The 22,085-nt window shown below is 40.9% G+C and overlaps 1 protein-coding gene across 1 annotated transcript in view; it reads left to right on the forward strand.

The window, feature by feature from the left end:
• The window catches only part of LOC144266547 (cytosolic phospholipase A2 epsilon-like), a 49,013-nt gene extending 27,362 nt beyond the window's left edge, over nucleotides 1-21,651 (forward strand). Inside the window, 13 exon segments of the mRNA XM_077819981.1 lie at nucleotides 794-947; nucleotides 1,081-1,177; nucleotides 5,378-5,415; nucleotides 6,146-6,281; nucleotides 7,036-7,172; nucleotides 8,051-8,273; nucleotides 10,527-10,641; nucleotides 12,118-12,255; nucleotides 14,308-14,415; nucleotides 16,615-16,806; nucleotides 17,664-17,830; nucleotides 18,786-18,972; nucleotides 21,413-21,651. Of these exon segments, the coding sequence (XP_077676107.1) occupies nucleotides 794-947; nucleotides 1,081-1,177; nucleotides 5,378-5,415; nucleotides 6,146-6,281; nucleotides 7,036-7,172; nucleotides 8,051-8,273; nucleotides 10,527-10,641; nucleotides 12,118-12,255; nucleotides 14,308-14,415; nucleotides 16,615-16,806; nucleotides 17,664-17,830; nucleotides 18,786-18,972; nucleotides 21,413-21,651 (1,931 nt within the window).
• Nucleotides 21,652-22,085: the final 434 nt, after the last annotated feature.

Here is a 22,085-nt window from a genome sequence, read left to right on the forward strand (position 1 = left end):
TCTGAGTGCCAAAAGTGTCTAAAACATTGTATAAGAGCTAAAAATGTTCTAACACTCCCTAGCTAACTGAAGAATAATCAAGTAGATGAAGGGTTGGATTCTCTTTGACTTCACTGTGAACTGAGGTATGCCAGCACTGAGCTAATTTGAAAATCCCACCCTTCCAGAAACAGGAATTTCCAGATAAAGTTATAATCAACTGAAACCAGGGGTTTTGAATGTCTGGTATCTCACCAGCAGTGAAAGAACTGCTACTGCAATGCTCTAACACTCCAAGCAAGAATTATAGTGCAGATCGTTAGAATATAACGAGATTGTTTCATAAGGAACTAAAACTGAAGTCAAGATGCACAGATAAATCAGTATAATTGTTTGTCACCTAAACCACTGGCTGTCAAAATGAGTGTAGTGTATAGTAGAAGAGCTTTTCTGTATTGGAGTGTAATATGACTCTCTTATAGGGCAATCCTCCCAATTACATGAATCCCTTTTATATGGAACTCCCTTGTACTCTACAGTGTAAATGCCTTATGGCCTGATTGTGAGAGATGCCAAGTCCCCTCATTGACTTCACTGGGAGTTGATGGTGCTCATAGGACTGGGCCCCTAGACAATGTTTATTATGGCTATAAAACATTATGGATACATGGTTTATATGGTGTCTTGGAACATTGTTGGCTTATTAAGCAGCATCCACATTATGAACTTAATGTAGAGAACTCTGAAATGTTGTTTTAAATTAGTTAAAGATGTGATAATCATGGGTTCAATGTTTGTTTTGTCACCTGTTTAGAAAGAAAATTCGCATTTACAGTGGAAGGATCCTATGAAGGAACCCAGAACCTTTCACTGAGCTCCTACCTTTGTCCTGCTTCTCCTGCCAGATTTCACTATATCAAGTATAATCACTCAGAGCTGGGCATTGCACTACCAAAGATGAGACAGCTCTCTGTGGTACGTTATCATTACAGACCTTTATGAACACAGCTCATCGGTTTATCTTTTCTGGGGACTTGGAAGTATGGGGGCGAAATGTTTAACCATTTTCTCCTTGTTGTATTACAATTAACCTCCCCTACCATTTTCTTTTTAGTCTTCCTCAAGTCAAGATGAAAGTGAGTCCCTGACTCTAGCTCTGAATTCACTTCCCATTCAAGATAAAGTAACAATAGGAGAGGTGAGTGTTGACCCACCAATCTTTATAGAATAAATACCAAACCAGGATGCTTTCAACTTACAGGGAAATAACTTTGCATTGTCATTAAACTCCAGTCAGTTTACATATTGTTGCGTACACACAGACACATTCACTTGTTAAAAGAACATGAAGGTTGCAAAGTCAAGCACTGGAAAGTTAAGAGATACCAGAATTAAGATTGCCTGTATAACTTCAGTTCAGTTCTGTTGAGCATATGCATTATAATACCATTTTTAATTATATGACTACATGCTATTTTTTCCCACAGGACCTTTGCCTCATTCAGCTCACAGGATGGATGGTGCTCATTTAATAAGCAGTTGTTCAATATTTTGATCTCTCCTCTTTAAATTTGTGGCCTCAAGCCTTATCTACTCCCCACTATTCAAACCCTGCTCCAAAGACACAATTATTAATTTCCTCATGGGATTTTGTATGGTGCTCATCACTAAGACTGCAAGTTTGTCAAGGAGGTCATGGACTTTCTGTGACCTCCGTGCCTTCTGTAGCAGCTGGTGCGGATGGCTCCGGAGCTGTCTGAGCAGCTCAGGCAGCCTCTGGGCCAGTTGCACCGGCCGTTGCTGGGGAAATCTTGGGCCACGCCCCGCCCCGCCCACCCCAGCAGCAGCAGAAGTTTTGGTGGGGGGGCTCAGGGCTGGGGGTTGGGGGCGTGGAAGGGGGTGAGGGCTCTGTGCGGTGCTTACTTTGAGAGGGCTCCCCGCAAGTGGCAACATCCCCTTTGCATGTCCTAGCTCAGCATGCTGCCTCTGCATACAGGCACCGCCCCCGCAGCTCCCATTGGCTGCAGTTCTAGGAGCATAGAGAGGCATATATTGCCACTTCCGAGAAGCCGGGTAGGGAGCCTGCAAGCCCCGCCAACCACACCCCTGCCCCAGCACCAGTGGGGGTCCCGGGCTGCTCCCACCTGAGCAACCGTGGTGTCCCTGGACCTCCCCCCAGCACTCGCGATGCCCCCTAGACTGCCCCCCGAGCACCTGAGGCCCCCCTCACCTTCTGGGACGCCCACCCATAGCACTCCCAAGATTTAGTCAGGGGTATAGTACAAGTCATGGGCCATGAATTTTTGTTTACTGCCCATGATCTGTCCATGACTTTTACTAAAAATATCCGCGTCTAAAATGTAGCCTTACTCATCATAATAGTATCTGAGTGTTTCAGAAACACTGATGAATTTATCCTCCCAACCATATGCGCTGACTTCTGATCGTGCCGGTGGGTGCTTGACCCCGCTCTGTCCCCAGCCCCAGCCCAACTCCACCTCTGCCCCACCCCTCCCACCCCTGCCCCGCCCCCATTCCAACTCCTTCCCCAAATCCCTGCCCCAGCCCCGCCTCCTCCCCGAAGTGTGCCACATTCCTGTTCCTCCCCATCCCTCCCAGAGCTTGCTAGTTTGCCGGCGGCAAGTGCTGGGAGGTAGGCGGAGGACCGGGAACATGGTGCGCTCAGGGGAGGAGGTGGAGCGGAGGTGAGGTGAGGTGGGGCGGGTGGGGGGAGCGAGCTTGGCTGCCGGTGGGTGCAGAGCACCCATTAATTTTTCCCCATGGGTGCTTCAGCCCCAGAGCACCCATGGAGTTGGCGCCTATGTTCCCAACAGCCCTGCAAGAGGAACAGCTATTATTATCCCCATTTTACAGATGGAGAACTGAGATAGAGTGGAGTTGAAGTCCAAAGTGTCCCCACTTCTGCAAATCAGATCACAAGGTCTTAAGGTGGACCTCAATTCATGACCACCTGTGAAAAATCTGGTTTAAATTAATTGCTCAGCAACACATAGGAATTCTGTAGAACAGGCAGGGATTAGAATCCAGTTCTTCAGGACAGCATTCAACTGCCTTAACCATGAGACTATCCTTTCTCATCTTCTAAACTTCTGTATACCATTCACTACACTTCCAGCTTCTGCAACAAATGAGACAGGGGTCCCACAGAGGGGTTGTCTTTAGTTTACTACCCAGATGCATCCCCAGAGCAGATCCATTCTGAGCACTGAATGAACCAGGGGTCCTGTGGGGAAAAATAGTTTAATCAAAAATTAAAGACTGTATCATAATGTGGATGCACAAAAGGCCAAATTAAGGTTGCACAGGTAACCTTAATTGTGGCATTTCCTAACTTGTGAATGGTTGACAGTGAAAACTTAATATTCTTTTACTGATTTTTTTGTAATTGTAATTTCCAATGTTTTAAAAATGGCAAACTGAAAAATAATGGTTGTCATCCTCTATATGGAACAGCACTAGAAGGGGATGTGACACGTGCCCTTTGCTAGTGGGTTTCACAGATATTTGCTGAGAGCAGAGGAATTTAGAGATTCAGGAATGCTGGGTTCCATTCCAAGCTCTGCAGGTTAGCATGTCTAGTGGTCACAGATCCTTCTGTCCATTCCCCCCAAGATTGATCCCTTCTCCTCCATCTCGTTCCACCTGTCCATGGCCTAGTCCCCTCTTTTCCACACCCTGTCTTCACATTTCAATCCCAATCTCCTTGCCTAGCCAGTTCCAATCTTCACCCCAACTCTCAGTCCCATTCTCCACCCACTCAGAGCCTCAAAACCAATCTTCCTGCAATCAGTCAGTTTGAGTGTCTCACTGCCTCCCAGTCTCCCCCGGCCCACCTTCCAGTCCCAGTATCCTTGCCCAGTCAGTTCTAGTCTCACCCCCCACCCCCCTAAATCCCACTTTTGTCTTTCTTCTTGGTCTGGCTTTTGTTTCACAGAATTAGAATTTAGTCAAATTTGGGTGCATTTTCATGGGAATAACAAATGGCACATCCTTGACAGAAAAGCCAAATTTCAAGTCCCTGCTCCAAAGCATGGGGGCACTGCAACTTCCAATGAAAATACTATAAGAATTTTTCTAACATGAACAAAAAAAATAATTTTTCCTTAAACTCATTCCTGGAAATGGCTGAACCGCACTGTCTGAAGCTTTCCAAAAATACTCATCCTGAGGCAGAAACCCAGCATGGAAAATTTTTAGCTCAAACATTAAAACCTGGCAAAGTTACAAACAACTGAAAACACAGGGTCTATAACGGGAAGTTTGGGCAACCTTAATAGAAGGTGGTGCTACCAGACTTTCCTGTAACAGGAGAATTTCTTTGTGCTCTGTGCATCAGCTTAACTCTACCTGCTGCGGGGAGGGATTTACTTCCTTCTTCCACTCCCTCCTTTTTCATCAGTGAAGACAAGAGAAATGGAGTCCAAATTAAAACCACAAACCAGAGTGAAATCCGCACACACGTATGATAAATGAATGTAAAAAATCAGTTTGCACCCGGAGGGTTGGAATCTCAGATGGCCTAAATTAGCATAGTCTCATTGACCTCAATGGAACTACGCTGATTTATAATAGCTGAGGCTCTGGCCCATTATTAACCCATGTCCATGGCTAATTAGTCTGGTATTTAGAGCATACATTGATATGCGTAGTTTAATTAAAGGTGGCAATTACTGGCTGAGGCCTTATGTCTTTTAAACTGGTACAGGTGCCTGAAAACATTGGAAAGATTGAGTTAAAATGGTAGACTGAGGATTAACTAGTGGTGTTGAGTAGAACTGTGTGAAATTTTTCAGATGAAACTTTTTTTTATGAAAAATACAGATTTGAGTCGATGAAGACTTTTCACAAATTTGTGTTGAATATGCTGTGTTGTTTCAGTTGAAATCCTCCCCCACAATAAATTAAAAAAAATGAAAAATACATTTTTGAAATGAAAGGCTTTTGATTTTTTTCAATTCAAAATAACTTTTTGTTTCCAAATTTGCCTCAATTTTAGTTGTAAAAAAAGATTTAAAAACTTGGAAGTGAAATGTATTATTTTGGATTGACTGTAACATTTTAATTCAATCCAAAACAATTTTTAAAAACTTTTCAGTTAGCCAAAAAACTGGAAAAAAATTCATTTCGGGTCTATTTGAAACAATTCCCCTCCCCCCCTCCATTTTTTGTTTTGCATTGTCCGGTAAACTGAAAAATCAGTTATTCGCACAGCTCTAGTTTTGAGTCTGTCTATAACTGTATTTCTCGAATTATTGATGGTCAGGCTCTGTGGCTTCAGTGCTAATTGTGGAGCAGGTAAAACTCATCCCAAGGCTGAGAGGACACACAAGCCTAAAAATATGATGATTCTTATAATTTTCCCTTTCTTGGTTTTCAGACCAGAACGTTTGATTTGCATGTGAAGACAAAAGAATGGTAAGAGAGTCCCCATCTTGCTTTTGGATCTGTGTGGATAGATCCCCACAGGGCCCAACTGAAATCAGTAGAGCTCCATACAGGCATGGGGATCTGTCAATTGCGAGAGAAGGGCACTTATTCTTTGGAAGTGGATAATGTCAGCAGAGCTTTTCCCTTTCCTTGCTGGGGAATAATGTCTTGCTGCAATCATTTAACAAAACAGAATAACCTGTAGTTGATTTCAACAGCAGATGAGAATATGTCATGAAATGCAGCATATTGCGAATAGGCTAATCATTTTAATGCAACTCTTTCATTAGATGCCATAGAAGCACCAGTCAAACTAGCAATTAGAAATCTGTACACACACTGGCTGGTCTGGCGTCATCTCCCTTCCCACAGCCTTGTTCTTCTATGGTACACAATTTAGGGCTCTACCCAGCAAGGTGCTGAGCTTTTTGGCCCTGATCCAGCAAAGCACATAAACCCATGCTTAACTTTAAACATGCTTCTAGTCCCATTGACCACTTATGGAATTAAATTTAAGCACATATTGCTTTCTCTATCTCATTTCTTACATTAGTCTGTCTATACAGAGGTGTTGGAATGTCTTTTCTGTAAACATATCCAAGGTTATATATATATATATATAGAGAGAGAGAGAGAGAGAGAGAGACTTGAAATTGACTACAACAGATAATAATTTGTGGGTTTTCCTTGGCTTCAGGACTCAGGGCCTGTTTAACAGCTCAAGAAAACTAGATGTACGTTTGGGATTTGACCTGTGCACAGAGGAACAGAATTTTCTGAAGAATCGGAAGAAACTGGTTGCTGCTGCTCTGAAGAAAGTTCTTCGGCTAGAGGAGGATCTGAAGGACCATGAGGTAGTTGAGGCAGAAGAATCTTGTGTCCTGTATTGCCCCAGATGAATGCTGAGTCCTGTTGGGTACCAAAAGCCTGGTCCAAAGCCCACTGAAATCAATGGGGAGTCTTTCATGGTGTTTCAGTGGGAGTCACTGTTGGTGCTGGTTACAATGAGTGATGTGCTGTTGGAGGGGGACTGAGAAAGTAGCGTGTGTCCTGTGTAGAAAGGCAAAACCTAGGGGATCCTTCTCTCTCCTTTCCCCAGGCCAGGACAATAGGCACATGAGTGTTCTACCCCCTTCAGTCCCCCATTCAGCCCAGGAGAAGGGCATTCCATGAGGAAGTCTTCTCTCCAGGTCCTGTTCAGGCCAAGGAGGTCTCAAGTTTGACAGACCAATGTTCTAGTCTGGACTGGCAAATCCTATATTCCTATGTTGGCCTCCGGGTGAATACCCTGTTTAGGAGAATCCCAGAGCTGTGAGTTTGACCCCAATTACCATACATATTTTAAAAAAAACAACCCACTTTGACAATGGAAGAATCTGAACTTCACTGTATTCAGCAGCAAGGAGAGTATCAAACAATTTAGAATGAAGCATATGCAGGGCCGCCCTTCTTGTATTATTTTGCTGTGCCACAATTTATGGGAATGCTGTAACCACTCACAGATCAGATTTATTTTTTGCTCACCTTTTGTTTATCTTTCTCCTTTTTAACCATTAATGCTCCTCAGTGTTGTTTGTCACCAACTTTCTGCCATTGTGTGTTGAACAGGTGCCAGTTGTGGCTGTGACAACAACAGGAGGTGGGATAAGAGCTTTGACAGCCATGTATGGCAGCATTTTGGGTCTTCAGAAACTGAATGTTCTCGACTGTGTTTCATACATCACTGGCTCATCTGGGACAACATGGTAAGGAGCTCATTTTATAAGATTTTATTTGATCCTTCTATAAGCTTCTGGGGGAGAGAGAAGTGCTCAAGGAATAGGTTATCTTGCTTGGAAATACACTACAGCGTTATGCCAGCATAGCTACAGCATCCTAGCTATTCAGCTACAGTCCCTGTAGACACGGCCTAAGGGTAAAATTTTCAAAGTTGCCTAAGTCCCATTTTAAAAAATGATTTAGGCACTTGGGACCTTAAGTCTCATTGAAAATCAATGAGATTTAGGCTCCCATGTCACTTTTGAAAATGAGACTTACGCTCCTATAGATACTTCAGAACATTTTCACCTAAATTTTTCTTATTTTCTAGCTAATAGTTCTTTTCCTGGCACTTAGATTTCAGCTAGCAAAAATAATGATAGTTTTAGGTAATTTAACCCCATTCATGAATATCAGTGGGGAGTCACTGGATAGCCTACCATATAGTATATATTCTGAATGGAGTGAAGTAAAAACAACCAGATGAAAGAAGGAGAGTTTACCAGAGATTTGTGAACATTTCCTCAATCCTGGGTAAAGTTTCAAGCAAACCTGTGTTGAGTTTTGACAATGAAACTCGACTGAATTTTTTTTGCATTGGGTGGAAACCATGTTGAAACTTGGAAATCATGTGGCTTTGCACATCTTTGACCCAAAACCCAGTGTTGTCAGATGAGTTTCCCTCTGGGCTTTGGAATTTGTTCATCTCTGAAACTCTAAACAAAACATCAATGGTGTGAGTTAGTTTAAGTGAAGTGAATCTGAAAAAAGGTTGCATAAAGCTCTGCCACATAGATCCTTTGAGTTTCACAGTCCCCTAATTCTAATTCACTGTTGTCTTTAACATGGTATTTCCTGTTCCCAGGACCATGACAAACTTGTATGAAGATGATGATTGGTCACAGAAGGATCTAGGGGAGCTAATCATTGAAGCTCGGAAGCAAGCATCCAAATCCAAAATGAGTGCTTTTTCCTTGGAAAGTCTGAAGAATTATCATAGGGAGCTGAGTCAACGCACCCAAGCAGGATACAAGACATCTTTTATAGATCTCTGGGGGCTCATGATTGAATCCATGTTGAATGATGAGGTACTGTATACATCCCTCTTTTCACTAAGGATTATGTTCTCTTTCTAAAAATTAGGAGAAAATTAAACCCTAGGAAGAGAGAGCCATTCAATATCTTTATAGTTATTCACTCAAAGAAATTCCACTGGATTGATGGCAAATCAATACCTCATGCACGGAATAGGACTTTACGATCACATGCTAATGACAGAGAGATGCAGAGTGAGTTACTAAATTTTGTGACTTAGTGAATAAATGAACAAACAGAAGAGAAACAAATCAAGGGCAATGAAACACGTACTGCATTTTCATGTATTTTCTCAACTGTGGTTTCAGGTTAATTATTTAGGACAGGGATTCACAACCTGAAGGGTTGCAACCCTCTTGCCCTTCTCACGCAGCGAAATGGCAGAGGGCAACCTGGCTAGATCCTGACTAAATGAAAGGGGAATTCAGATGTGGGTGAGAAAGTTTTTGTTGTGGAAAAGGGGTATCAGTATAGAGAAATATTGAGAACCACTGATAGGCTAATAATCCAGAGTATATTCGTAAATTAAAGAGATAAGGTGGCTGAGGTAATATTTTTTTATTGGACCAACTTCTGTTAGTGAGACAGTTAGCCAGAGCTCACCTCACCCACCTTGTCTCTCAAATATCCTGGGATCGACACAGCCACAACAACACTGCATATACTAGTAAATGTTCTGTAACATATTTTGTAAAAAAAACCCAAAAAACAAATTTTAGTGCCCTGAAGTTCCCCTACAGCATCGGCTATTAAATCTTTGCTGAGAACTGGAGCAAGACTGTCAATTTTTGTGGGGGTTATAAGGGGTGTGATTTAGCAAGGTGTGTGTTAGTGAGGTTCAACTGTATTAAAATACATTGTATGTTCAATACAGTCATTAAAAAAATATAGTGGATCTATTGCTCTGTCAGACCTTAAACTTACAGGACCTTTAAAATTGCTGTTCGTCAACTTGTGGCAGCGGTTTTGGATTTTATCTCAAGCAGGTGTTTCTGTGGCTAACTTTGAAAGTTATCATAAGATGTGCACAAGCAAAGCTTGAAAAATCTCAGTGGTATTGCCACACTAATGGTGAAAGAAGCCCTTTCAAACTAAATGGGCAAAACCAAGCCCCTTTTTCATGTGACATTTTTCATTCTTCTTCTTGGGCCAGAAGTTGTTTTATAAAATTTGATAAAAATCTGTTTCGCTGTTTTGAGAGATCATTTCAAAAATATACTTCATTTCAGATTTTTTTTTTCACTATAGGTACAGTAGAACCCCAGAGTTACAAACACCTTGGGAACAGAGGTTGTTCATAACTCTGAAATGTTTGTAACTCTGAACAAAACTTTATGGTGGTTCTTTCAAAAGTTTACAACTAAACATTAACTTAATACAGCTTTGAAACTTTACTATGCAGAAGAAAAGGTCTGCTATCCCTTTATTTCTTAGTTTAACACAATATTGTACTGTATTTGCTTTTTTATTTTTGTTTCTGGTGCTGTCTGATTGTGTGCTTCCGGTTCCCAATGAGGTGTTTGGTTGACTAGTTCATAACTAGTCAACCATAACATAATTCATAACTCTGGTGTTCGTAACTCTGAGGTTCTACTGTAACTCAATATTGGCTTTTACTAAAAAACCCCAAACTTTGGAATTAATTTAGGCAGAGTGTCATTGACATGGTGGCTTGACAAAATCATATTTTAAAAAGATGACATTAAAATATAGGAGAACAGTAGAAATAGCATTGTCTCTCCTATTTTTTGCACAGTACATGAAGATGCCATGCTACAGATATACTGTGTAGTCTGCAAATTCTAGTATCACACATTCAAATAGAGTATAGGCTGGTTAGTAGGATCCACCTTCACCAAGACCATTGAGAGGCCCCTGACTTCTTCCCAAATCTCTCTTCCTGTGAGTGAAGTACATAGAGGAGAACCTAGGAGGGAATTCAGACATTTCAGTGACTTCCGAACTAAGATGTTGTAGTTGTGCAATGATTAGTGTAGGCAGCACCTCCACCAGTACATGGAGCTATAGCCTTATCTTAGTGTTAAGTTGTTGTCTTGTGTGTTATGTTGTTGATCTGACCTGAGGGAGGAGTGGGGGTTGGCAGAAAGTTCAGTCCTGTCAGTGTGTGCCGGAATCGGTACCTGCAGTATCCCAATAGAGCTTTGTGATTCTGTAAGTGAGTATTACAGTAGGTTCCTGTGTCATTTTTGTTGTTTCTCAGTTAACCATTTTTTCTTCAAAAACAGAAAGAGGAGCATAAACTCTCAGATCAGCAACAGGCAGTGAATTGGGGTCAGAACCCACTGCCCATCTACCTGGCTCTCAATGTCAAGGACAACATTACCACTAAAGATTTTAGAGGTAATGACTATATTCCAGAATTACAGCTGAGTTTAAATCTAAGAAGGTCCTACTTAGGCTTGGACAAACCAATTAGATAACACAGGAACCTTCCAAACTTTCACCCTGTGACTGAAACAATCCTATTAGGAGGGTTAACAAAGTTTGCATACTTTAACATACATATATTATTGTGTTTCCTTTTGTGTGTGCACGTCTACACTGGGATCTAGCCAGGACCTGAAGTTAAATGTGCAGGATTATGGTGAAATAAGATGTTCTCCCAGTATTACTCCCTCAGCCTAATTGGAAGCAGGGAGTGCTGAAATCTTGTAAGAGCCCGTTCTCATGAGATTTCCAGACACAACTTGCAGACCTCAGAGGTCTGGATATTCAGTTACGTATCTAAACTTATAGGCCCTTAAAGAAACTAATTCTCTGAACCTTTTGGAGATCACTTATCACTAGTTCAGTGCTTCTTTTGCATGACAAATCAAAAGGAATAGAAGCCAAATTACATCCTGGTCTCCCTTTCATTGGAGGAACAAACCCTTTCCTTGGTGAAAAGGAAGTTGAATCTATGTTCTCTTTCAGATCCAGTATTGCTCCATCAATTAATCTGAAATGGACAGGAAGTGGAAAATAAAGTGGTGTTACACTATTCTCGGTCTTCATTTGACACATTCATAATTCTGATTTAGAGGCTGTACATGGGATTGAAGTGATGCATAGACCTCTTGCTGGCCCTTGCATGGGGACAAATATCACCCTATATGTATCTCTCTCATTTACTTGGTACATGAGTGTTTGTTCTGACCATTGCCAGATTAATTGTAAATATACCTTTTACCCATTTGAAATAAAATGTTTATATCCACAGAGCACTAATCCCATTCCACTGACAGTTCCCATCCATTCTCTTTGCAAGGGTGGTTATGCCCCAGGAGATGCTCCCCAGTGTTTGCAATGCTGCCCACCTTCAGGTCCTGTCAGGGGAGAGTTACTTCAATTGTCAGTTGGAGCTGCATAGGAGCCCTGTCACTATAGGCTGCCATGGGGACATGCTGACTCATTACTCCTCCCCATTGCTTCTAGCCATGCTTCTCTTCTGCTACTTTGGGTGACTGACTGCAGGCTCCCCCGTGGAGGGGTTTGGGGTTCCTTGAACTGCCAGCCCCCAAACTGGGTGGACCTTGTGCCTCCGGTGACAAAGCTCATGTAAATTGAAAATGAATTAAGGCCACTGTGTGGTCCATTTTGAGGACAGAGCTACCCCCTCCATTTGTTAAGTCCCAAGTCACTCTCCATGTCCTTCAGTGGCACTCATAGTAAATAAAAATGGCTAGTCACAAACAGTGGTGGTTCCTATAACATAGTTCACCTCGAAAAGCTGAAGCTCAGAAGGTTTATTCTACTTTTAACTCTCTTTACCTGCTAGCTAACACCACGACTAGTTACCCACTGCAGTTAAATAGGTTTTTGTGACTCTGTTTGCAGAGTGGGTGGAGTTCACTCCCTATGAGGTGGGATTCCTGAAATATGGAGCCTTTATTCGTGCAGAGGATTTTGGAAGTGAGTTCTTCATGGGCCGGCTGATGAAGAAGCTCCCAGAATCTCGGATCTGCTTCATGCAAGGTGTCTTATTCACTTGGGAAAGTGTTTACCTAATAAGAATACTAATAGCTATGGAAATCAGTGCCTGGCAAGCCACTGTTCTGTGACTGGCAGCAGTGGTGCAGTATCAACTGAAGAAAATGTTTTTATATCTTAATGAGCAGCAGATAAAGTTAAATGTGATTCTAAATTTTCCTAATAGTTCTAAACAGTTGCACTTGGTTTCATTTTCTTGTGATTCCAAATGATAGATTCAGAATAGATGTGAGATTTTATACATCTTTAACACCTGAGTTTGCAGAAAACATCACACACTTTTATATTCCAAATCTCTGAGGTTCAGCCCTTTAGGGCATAGTTCTATTGTTAATTTATAACCCTGAGGAATACAGCACAATAATATTGAAAATTTAGCCCAATAACTAGCAGCATATCTAAACCCAGTAGTAATGTCTTTTACGCAAACTGTATGCCAACAGCTCTTCAAGAATTTAAAGAATAATTACATGAATAGACAACATATAGTAGCAAAGGGGGGTTATGAAAGAAGTTGGAGAAGCAAGGTATAAAAGAAAATTATATATCCACAGAAATTTGAAAAAAGAGAATAAATAGAGATATAGAAAGTCTGCCATTTTCTGGCAGTTAGAGAGATAAGAACAAGAGCACCTCAGAATTTTTTTTGACAAATTGCTTTCATTGAATAATACTGATTTGTCCAAACTGAAACTGTGAAAACGGGTCAGTTTTGACAACTTTCCTGACTCAAGGGTGGGGGAAAAGGTGGAAATTGTCAAAATGGGAAAGCGTTTTGTCATTTTTTTTAAACAAAACATGCTGGTTCTCTGCTTCAGAATGATTTTTGTTTTGAAATGTAATCTAATTCGGTGGGGGGGAAAGGGTCTAATAAAAGAAAAAAGTTGAAATCAAAATGAAAAATTTCAAAATTATCAAAACAAAATGTTTCAATTGACCTAAAGTGGGGGAAAATTTGAAATTTTGGTTTGTAAATATTTTTTAGATTTTTGACTTTCAGAAATGGGAAAAAAAATGTGAACTTTCAAAAATATTTGTTGGATGGGAAAACTATGTCCCACCGAGCTCTAATGACAACCTCTGTGGCTGATTCCATGAATTAGTGCTGATTAGAGAGAGTTTTTATTTGAATTTTTTTTATTAAAATGCCTTTCTATTAAAATAAAGACTTTTGAAAAAAGGTGATTTTAAATTTTCTGGGTTTTTATCAAACTAAATATTTTGAACTATGTTCCCTCCCACTTTTCCACCCTCCCATTTCTGTTTGCTACTGAATTCAGTAGAATGACTGATATCTAGGGTCTTCCCTCACCCCACACACTTTTTTTACTTTTCTTTTCTATGTTTCCTTTGGCCACACTGTAACTTTTCAAGACTTTTTCCACTTTGGAAAAGTTACAGAATGGCAAAAGGAAAAAAACCAAAATAAGTTGGGAATGGGAGAGCCTGACTTTGAAGATTTTTTATTCTATTGCATTCAGTGACAAAAAGGGAGAAAAAGAAGAGAAAGGGGACAAATTAAAATTCAAAGTTTGTCAAAGATATATTTCAGGGAAAAAGAAAAGCAATTGTTCCAGGTCAAACCCTATGAAGTGGAAACAACTTTGAAATATCCTGTGTAGGTTTTACCAATTTTGAACCATCTCTCTCATTGAAATACAGAGTTCCAACAGCTGAGGAGCAAAAGCTGGATTGAGGAATGTGCCAATATTTGGATCTAGGGGATAGTCCAATTTCAGAGGTGTCTTATTTTGATAATTTGCAGTGATTATAAATATGGGTGCAAATCAGCTTTGCAAATTTCACTCATACAAGATCTGCAGACTTTGCACCCTCAGGAAAAACTTGCTTTACATTCTTCTTTTCCTGCTCCAGGAATCTAGTTGTAGAAGCCTGGGCTATATGTTAAAATTAGAAAGAAATGAGAAAGCAAATTAGAACAGATTTGTGGGGAGGGACAAAAGGTCGTGTTCACTACAAATGCTTCAGTCTTCACTTGGACTCATAAGTTGCTATTAAATCTCTTCCCCTTGATAGGAATGTGGAGTAGTGTATTTTCCAAGAATCTCTTGGATGCATGGCATGCAGCTGACAATTCAGAGGACTTCTGGCACAGATGGACCCAAGACAGAGTGACTGAAATAGGTACATCTGGTTTTTCCTTCCATTTTGTTTTGATTGGTCCTGCATGCTCATCTGATGTGAGAACTATACCCACATTGGCAGTGTGCTCAGTCTGAGGGCCAGGGCAGGACCGGGAAGGGTAAGCCGTGCCTGGTGTTGCGGAGCAGCACTCTCTTTGGTTGATCTTGAAGCAGCAATAATAAGATACTCTTTAGGTGAAGGAGAGTTGCCATAGTGTAGGGCCTAATGAAAATGAGGCAGTCTTAAAGGACTGGGAAGAAGAATTTCCTCTACTGGACTTAGTGTTCGTGCAGGAAAGCACTTAGTGGTGCTTCCCACATAAAGCATATTTTGCCTGTGTTCTGGAATCTCTGCTAGCCCCCCAAGTTTGTTTCCGGATACAATTCAAAATGTTGGTTTTTACTCTAAACATTTTTCCTGGACTACCTTGGACACTACCTTATTCCTTGTGTGAAACAGCAGCAACTAAGGTCAGCTGGACTGCACAAGCTAACACCTTTGGGTGTAAATGGGTGGGGCTGATAGCAGGGCATTTTCAATGAGGGGGTCTTTGATGCTACAATTTGCCTCCCCTTTTCTCTGCATTTGCTGGCTTTGAGATCATGTTACAAAGTCAGTCTATTTCCCCAGTTTTCCGAAGCCAGGTCTTACGCTAGGGAATTGTCATTATAACTATGTTGTTCATGAGCATATGAAATCCGCCCCCAAGCTATCCAATTAAACTGACATAACCCCCGGTGAAGACAGCGCTATGTTGATGGGAGGGCTTCTCCTGTTGACATAGTTACTACCTCTTGTGAAGGTGGAGGTGAAGTACCTATGCCACTGGGAGACCCTCTCCCATTGGTGTCAGCAGTGCCTTCACTGAAGTGCTACAGCTGTGATGGTCCAGCGTTTTAAGTGTAGACTTGCCCTTAGTGTTGGGGTTCTGTGGGAGTAAGTAGAGCAGGTGAGGGAAATGTTAGTTTTACTGGGTCCAGGAAACTATTAATATGGGCATTAGGCCTACTGGATTTGAATGTTGTTGTTTTTATTTTTTGTAATGTATAGATATCTATTTTATTTGGACCTTTACAGATGAGCCCTTCTACAGTTTTGTGTGCATGTATGTTAAAGAGAACAATAATCCCAGACATAAACCAAAAACAAATTTTGAATATTCCTTACTCAACAGTCTAATAGTAATAATAATGATTCCACCCCTATTAAACCAACCTTCAATCTCCCCAGCATTCTCCCTTCTAAAAAGCTTGGACACAGACAGGTTTTGCAGTGTTCACCAGCTTTACTAGACCAAGGGAGGAAGCAAGTTCCAAAGTTAAAGGCCCTTTACCGATCATGCTTTGCCTGCAGCTTCTTCATGGTTAAACTCAAGGGCCTCCACTGATCTCACTGCAGAATTATCTTATTAAGAGACTGGCAATCTCTCTGGTAAACACAGCCATTTGGGGCCAGATTTTGAAATGAGAGTTAGACACCGAGATACCTTTTAAAATCTAGTCTTTATAGGGTTAAAATAAACACATTAAATTGAAACAGAAGACAAATTGGTAATCTATGCAGATCACAGGAGTAATGTACCCCTGCCGGAAAGACTGCTAAGCTCAAGGTTGCCAAATTCTGTACTAAACAAATTTTATGAATCAATTTGAAATGTAGTCCCATGTAGATACATTACAATAATCCAGTACTGAGCTGACAAAATGGGTACCAATAGAGAGCTCCAGATCCATAAGAAAAGTCATATCCTTAGAGCCAAGTGTAGACGGGAAAAAGTATTCTTGGCTGCTGCTGCTACCTGAGCACCCAGAAGCTGTCTGAGGATCCAGTATACGCCACAGGCAGTGAAACTGTGTCACGAAGTGTCCTCGGAAAACCCAGATCAAGGGAGATGAAATAATCGGGGCCAGTTCTTTCAATTGCTTCCCCCAAGGAAAAGAATATCATGACAATGTTGTCTAATTTGAATCTTGGCCCTCATTCTGAAGGTGCATGAAGGGCCTGATCTAAATCCCATTGTTGAAAGACTCCCATTGACTTCAGCAGGCTTTGAATCCAGACCTTAGGTGCATATTTAGAAAACTATATAAATAATAAATTATTATTATTACTACTATTGCAGAAGACTATTCCACACCTCCCCGTTCACCTGCCCCGAAAACATGAATAATTTATGATATTTCTACCACCTTTCTTCAGAGGAAGAGCCTGATCTACCTGAGAGGCCACATGAGATGGCTACTTGCATGTACACTCCTGCAGGAGGCATTTCCAATGCACTTCGAGATATTTTAACGGATCGCCCAGCGGTATCAAAGTACCACAGTTTCTTAAGGGGTTTCCAGATGCACAATGAGTACACACAGCATGAGCAGTTTTCTAAATGGAAAGGTATAGTCCTGCCACTCAATTTTGAGAGGCTTCCTTTGAGATAATTTGGGGGTCTGAAATTTAGTGAGGGAAACCTGTTTGTCTTGGAGGGAACTGAATGGGCTTTATGTTTAATTCATGCATTATTTTTTCCTGAATAGGACAGGGAGAATTAATTAGCTTCATTTTTTTAATCCCTTCACCCCAAATCGCAAAATTTGAAGCTAATTTTTAACAGAACTATTCAATTCATCTATTGAATTGTTTGGGGCTGAAAGTGCTTAGTGGAATTGGTGTGGTGGGACCCCACTCATTTTGTTGTAGGTCACATGGAAAAGCTCTCTCAGGTTTGGCATGGTTCATCGATTTTGATGACCAGATGGAAGAGACTGAATGGACAGTCAGAAGGAATGCCTTCTCAACCTAGGAGAGGCTGGCTACTAGAGCCAGTGCCTGGGGTGAAGTAATAGGAGGATGCCAGAAATGGAATGACCATCTATGTCAGAGAGGACCCATGTCCAGGCATGGATTCTCAGCCTGAGGGTCATGGCCCTTTGGGAGAGTGGGAAAGGGAGTTCCATAGCTCCAGGTAGATTTTAACAGCTTTTCTTTTCTTTATGCCTAGATAAAAATGGGTCCCGAAATGATAGGAGGTGGGGTCCTGAAACTCTCCCCTCTTGTAACATGGGGTCATAGTGCAAAAAATGTTGAGAACTACGGACAAGCTATAGTGGTATAGCTGTCACAAGCAAAAGAAATTGTGCATTTCTTGGGAGGGAAGGAAGCTGTATTTTTCTTTTCTCTCTGACCCTTGAAATTCAAGAGGTAGCAGATCTGCTCCTGCAGTGGTTCATTTATAAGAAATACTTACCTTTCAGACACTATGCTAGACTCTTTGCCTAATCAACTGAGACACACTGCAGAGCATCTGGAGCTGGTAGATACTGCATTCTTCTTTGATACCAGTTACCCACCACTTATGAGACCAGAGAGGAAAGTGGACGTCATTCTGCATTTAAACTACAGTGGAGGATCACAGACAATGGTAAGAGCGGTCAGCTTCTCCTTTGTTTTCTTCAGTAATGGCCATTTGTCTGTAAGTCTTTATTAGCCAATGTTAGTAATTTCCTACTTTTAAACATTAGAAGAGAGAGGTGATTCCAGGAGGAAAAATCTTGATCTAATTTGAACTACTTTGTAGATAGTGGCATGCATCCCTGTTTTGGAACAATGGTCTATGCGCCACATTTAATTAAGGCATTGTGTGGCATGACACTAAGGGGTAGTGATGGTTGAGATGACAGAAACCTGTCCTGTATTTTAAGGAATAAATTCACCTCTCTGACAGCCATTAGGGTTTGAATGTTCTTTTTCAGTCCACATGTGATTGGTAAAACTTTATTTGGTCTTTTTTATTTATTTACTTCCTGAGTTATCCAAGGGTGATTTAATGAATGGAGAAATTCTTCACATACTTGTTTGTGTTCCCATTTAAATGTCAGACTTGTTTTATGAGAACAGCTCACTAGATTTCAGTGCATTAGAATCAGATTCTGACTGAGAGTCCTACTTCTGATTTGTCCTCAAACACAAACTCTGAAACGGAGTCTAAACCAGATCTGCAGGCCACCTCCCTGACCCATCTATAATTGAACGCAGACATTATCTTTGGTAACTCCATTCTTTCCTTTGAATTCTTGCTGTGTTGTTCCCAGTCAAATTCCTGTTTTACAACTCTCTTGGCCACTAGTGTCTTTAAATGAATAGTATAATTTTGAACTGTCTTTACAATCTATACTAAACGTTTTCCTGTTTTGTGCAGTAAGATTATTTTTGGACAGCCCTCCAAGGAACAAAGTAAAATGTATTGTCAGCAACCCGTTTAATGTAACCCATGTGTCTCCAGTCACTTGCATTCCTATTGGCATCCCAGTACAATCCTGTCCTGACTTTTGTCTTGTTGTTGGTTCTAATGTTTGTTCTGTTCTGCGGTGATCTAGCCTCTGGACCGGGCCTCTACGTACTTCTCAGAGCAAGGTATCCCATTTCCTAAGCCTGTGTTGAATGAGGAAGAAAGGAAGAATCTAAAGGAGTGTTATATGTTTGAAGATGCAGAGAACCCAGGTGCTCCCATACTGCTTTATTTCCCTCTCGTGAATGACAGCTTCCAAAAATACATAGCACCTGGTAAGTAAACAGCAGTCAGTCACTGCATTACAGTCAGCATGAGCAGCCTGCTCACTCTCTAGAACTTTGTGTTTTATTTCATACTAATAAACATGTCTCTTGGCTGGGTCCCTTTTTCTACTTTCAACATCACTACTTCTAAATGATCACTTTCAGCCAGTAATATCACTCATTTATAGAGTTTGGGCAAAATTTTTCATAATTCTGGCAATTCCACAGAAAGCAAAAATAAAAATTGGTTTTGGATTCAACCAAAACCAATTTTTTTCAAAATTTGTGACAAATTGAAAAGTTTTTTTTTTTTAAATAAAAGCAAGCTGAATGAAATGTTTCATCTGAAATGAAATGTTTTGTTTCAATTTCAAGCTTTTTTATTTTAAAATTTAGAAAATGAAAATAAAGGACATTTAAAATAAAAATGGTTTTGAATCAAAATGTTTCCGTTCAAAAGTATCAAAACTTCCCCCCCCAATATGAACAATTCAGCGAATTTGATGCGAATTCATGAAATGTTTCTGTGTTATAGTCTGAATTTTTCACTGAAAAAAAGGTTCTTTGCAAAATTTCACCCAGCTCTCCTCATTTGTCCCATATAACCACCCTTATTTTAGTCTCACATTTACCTCAGTCTGACTCAAACTTGGTATTATCTCACCAAGTATTAGTGTAAATAAATCAAGACCACAAAAGTTTACCATTAAGGTTAACGAAAACATTCAGTTTAATATAAGTTCAGGCACCTCTACAATATTTTTTAGTTCCATAACTTGTTTTTTAGGCCTTTGTTGAACAAGTTGGAATGCCAGCACAAGTTATTTAAGTTTTGGATGGCTGAGAGCTAGGCTTTCAGTATAAACCATGTGTTCAACATGTAAGTTACTTGAGGCAGCTGTGGGAAAAGGTGAGGCAGTTGAGGTTGTATTCTCTCCATGTGTTGGTGTTACTCAGCTTTACGTAACTTTTTTCATCAGATTTGGGTACTGCAGTTTTCTTGTTTTTCCAGGGTTTACCTCCCACAGGGATCTGGATAAGAAGGAGGTGAAACTGATTAGCAGAGTTTGCAATAGATCCAAGGAACTGATGAAGTGGGTGTTAGCCCACGAAAGCTTATGCCCAAATAAATTTGTTAGTCTCTAAGGTGCCACAAGTACTCCTCATTGTTTTTGCTGATATCGACTAACATGGCTACCACTCGGAAACCAGAGCAAATTCAGAATCATTAGACTTGATTAAGCATTTGAAATTTTTTTTTTTGTTCACCTTGCTGTATAACTGGTATAAAGTGTCAAGTGATGACATAGAAAACAATTGTATGCCTTCACAATTTTTCCCCTTAAACAAAATTTGGTTCCTATACTAATCTCCACGGCTCCTTCTATTGGCCACAACAATTCACAGTTTTAGGATACTTTTGGACCGTCATCTACTCATGGATTATGAGGGAGTAGTGGTAACTGTGTCATGTTGAAAAAGGATATGTTAATCATATGAATGTGGGTATGTACCACTATTTTTTGTGTCTGTAGTTAGCTAAGATGACATGGCCTTTCTCTGACCATCATCCATGACTTTGTCACTTCCTGCTCAGTCTAATGCACTGTGCTCTGCTCAGGGATACTTTTGCAGACCACTCAAAAACTTCAGCAAGTACAAAATGTAGTGGGCCATCTGCTTGGTGGAGTGAGCTCACGTGAGCACATTATACCTGTGGTCTGTGAATTGTACTCACTTCCTATGCACTGTGGGAGAAATTCAAGGTGTAGGGTTTCATTTATAAAACCTTGAGGACTTTAGGATGTGTCTGTGGGTTCTACACACACAACTGAGGTCTGGAGAAAAAGTGCTCCTTGTTGACATCTTCCAAAGTCCAAGTTTAACAGCCTTCAGAGTGCAGTGCAAAGCATATCTTTTAAATTGATTTCAGATGATTGTTGGGAAGGTTTTTCTTATGGGGTGAAGCAGACATGGGAGGAGGCTGTTTGTCCTTTATACTGTGGGCTGTTTGAGGAGGTGGTTGTTTGTGTTGCAAAACTACTGGATGAATCACAATTTTTCTTTTTGTGATAATTTCTGGAGATACCAGTTTTCTACTTCTTCCTGCTCTCAACGTCCCGTTTTATTTTTTCCTCACTGTCATTGAAACCTCTTCCTCTCCAGATGGGGTGGTGGACATGCAGTCCCCTGTAAGGTCCCTATAAATGACTTTCCATGGACAGTAGGAGGTGCTGACAGCAATGCAGTCACCTTCATTCTCTCACTCATCACATTAGGTTTCAGATTTGAGACTGATGTTCCAGAGATCAAAGTACTGGATTGGCAATTAAATCTGTCAGCACCCTCTGGGCTGTTCTTGACACAGTGTATTAAATGGATCTATACCATAGGGTATAACAGGGCCTCAGTAGTGAAACCCATTGTTTTTGTTTTTTTCATTCCCCAGGTGTGGAACGCAGTGCATCAGAAATAGAACTGGGCAAAGTTGATGTCTCCAGTTTCTATTCCCCATATTCGACAAGGGAGGTCTCACTGAAGGCACAAGATTTCAACAAGCTGCTGAAACTGACTAATTACAACATCCAGAACAATGAAAACTTGATTCTTCAGGCCTTGCATGCAGCGGTGAGGAGGAGAAAACAATCTCAGACCCAGTCCCCATCCCAAGCACAGTCATCCTCCTGAAAGACATCTTTCCTGAAACCCCTTTTCTGGCCTTCAGACAACCCCCCAATCTCTCCAAGATCATCATCCTCATGGACCAGGACACACTAACTCAAAGCAGCACCAGACCCTGCCAGAACAACAGATGAAAAACCTGCAGACATATCTCCACTGCTACAATGATCAACACCCCCTCAACACTTCTTTCAAGATCCATGGGTTCTACACATACCTATCACAATATGTGATGTACCTCATCCAGTGCACTAAATGCCCCAATAACAACTTTGTGGGTGAAACCAGACAATCACTATACTTTTGAATGAGCTCACACAGAAAAATTATAAAGACAAAAATACCCGATCACCTGTGGTGAACACTTTTCACAAAGCGATCATTCCATATCTGATTTCTCAGCCCTCATCCTCAAAGGAAACCTGCACAATTCCTTTGAA

Source organism: Eretmochelys imbricata, chromosome 6 (assembly GCF_965152235.1).
Source record: "Eretmochelys imbricata isolate rEreImb1 chromosome 6, rEreImb1.hap1, whole genome shotgun sequence".
Taxonomy (NCBI): Eukaryota; Metazoa; Chordata; order Testudines; family Cheloniidae; genus Eretmochelys; species Eretmochelys imbricata.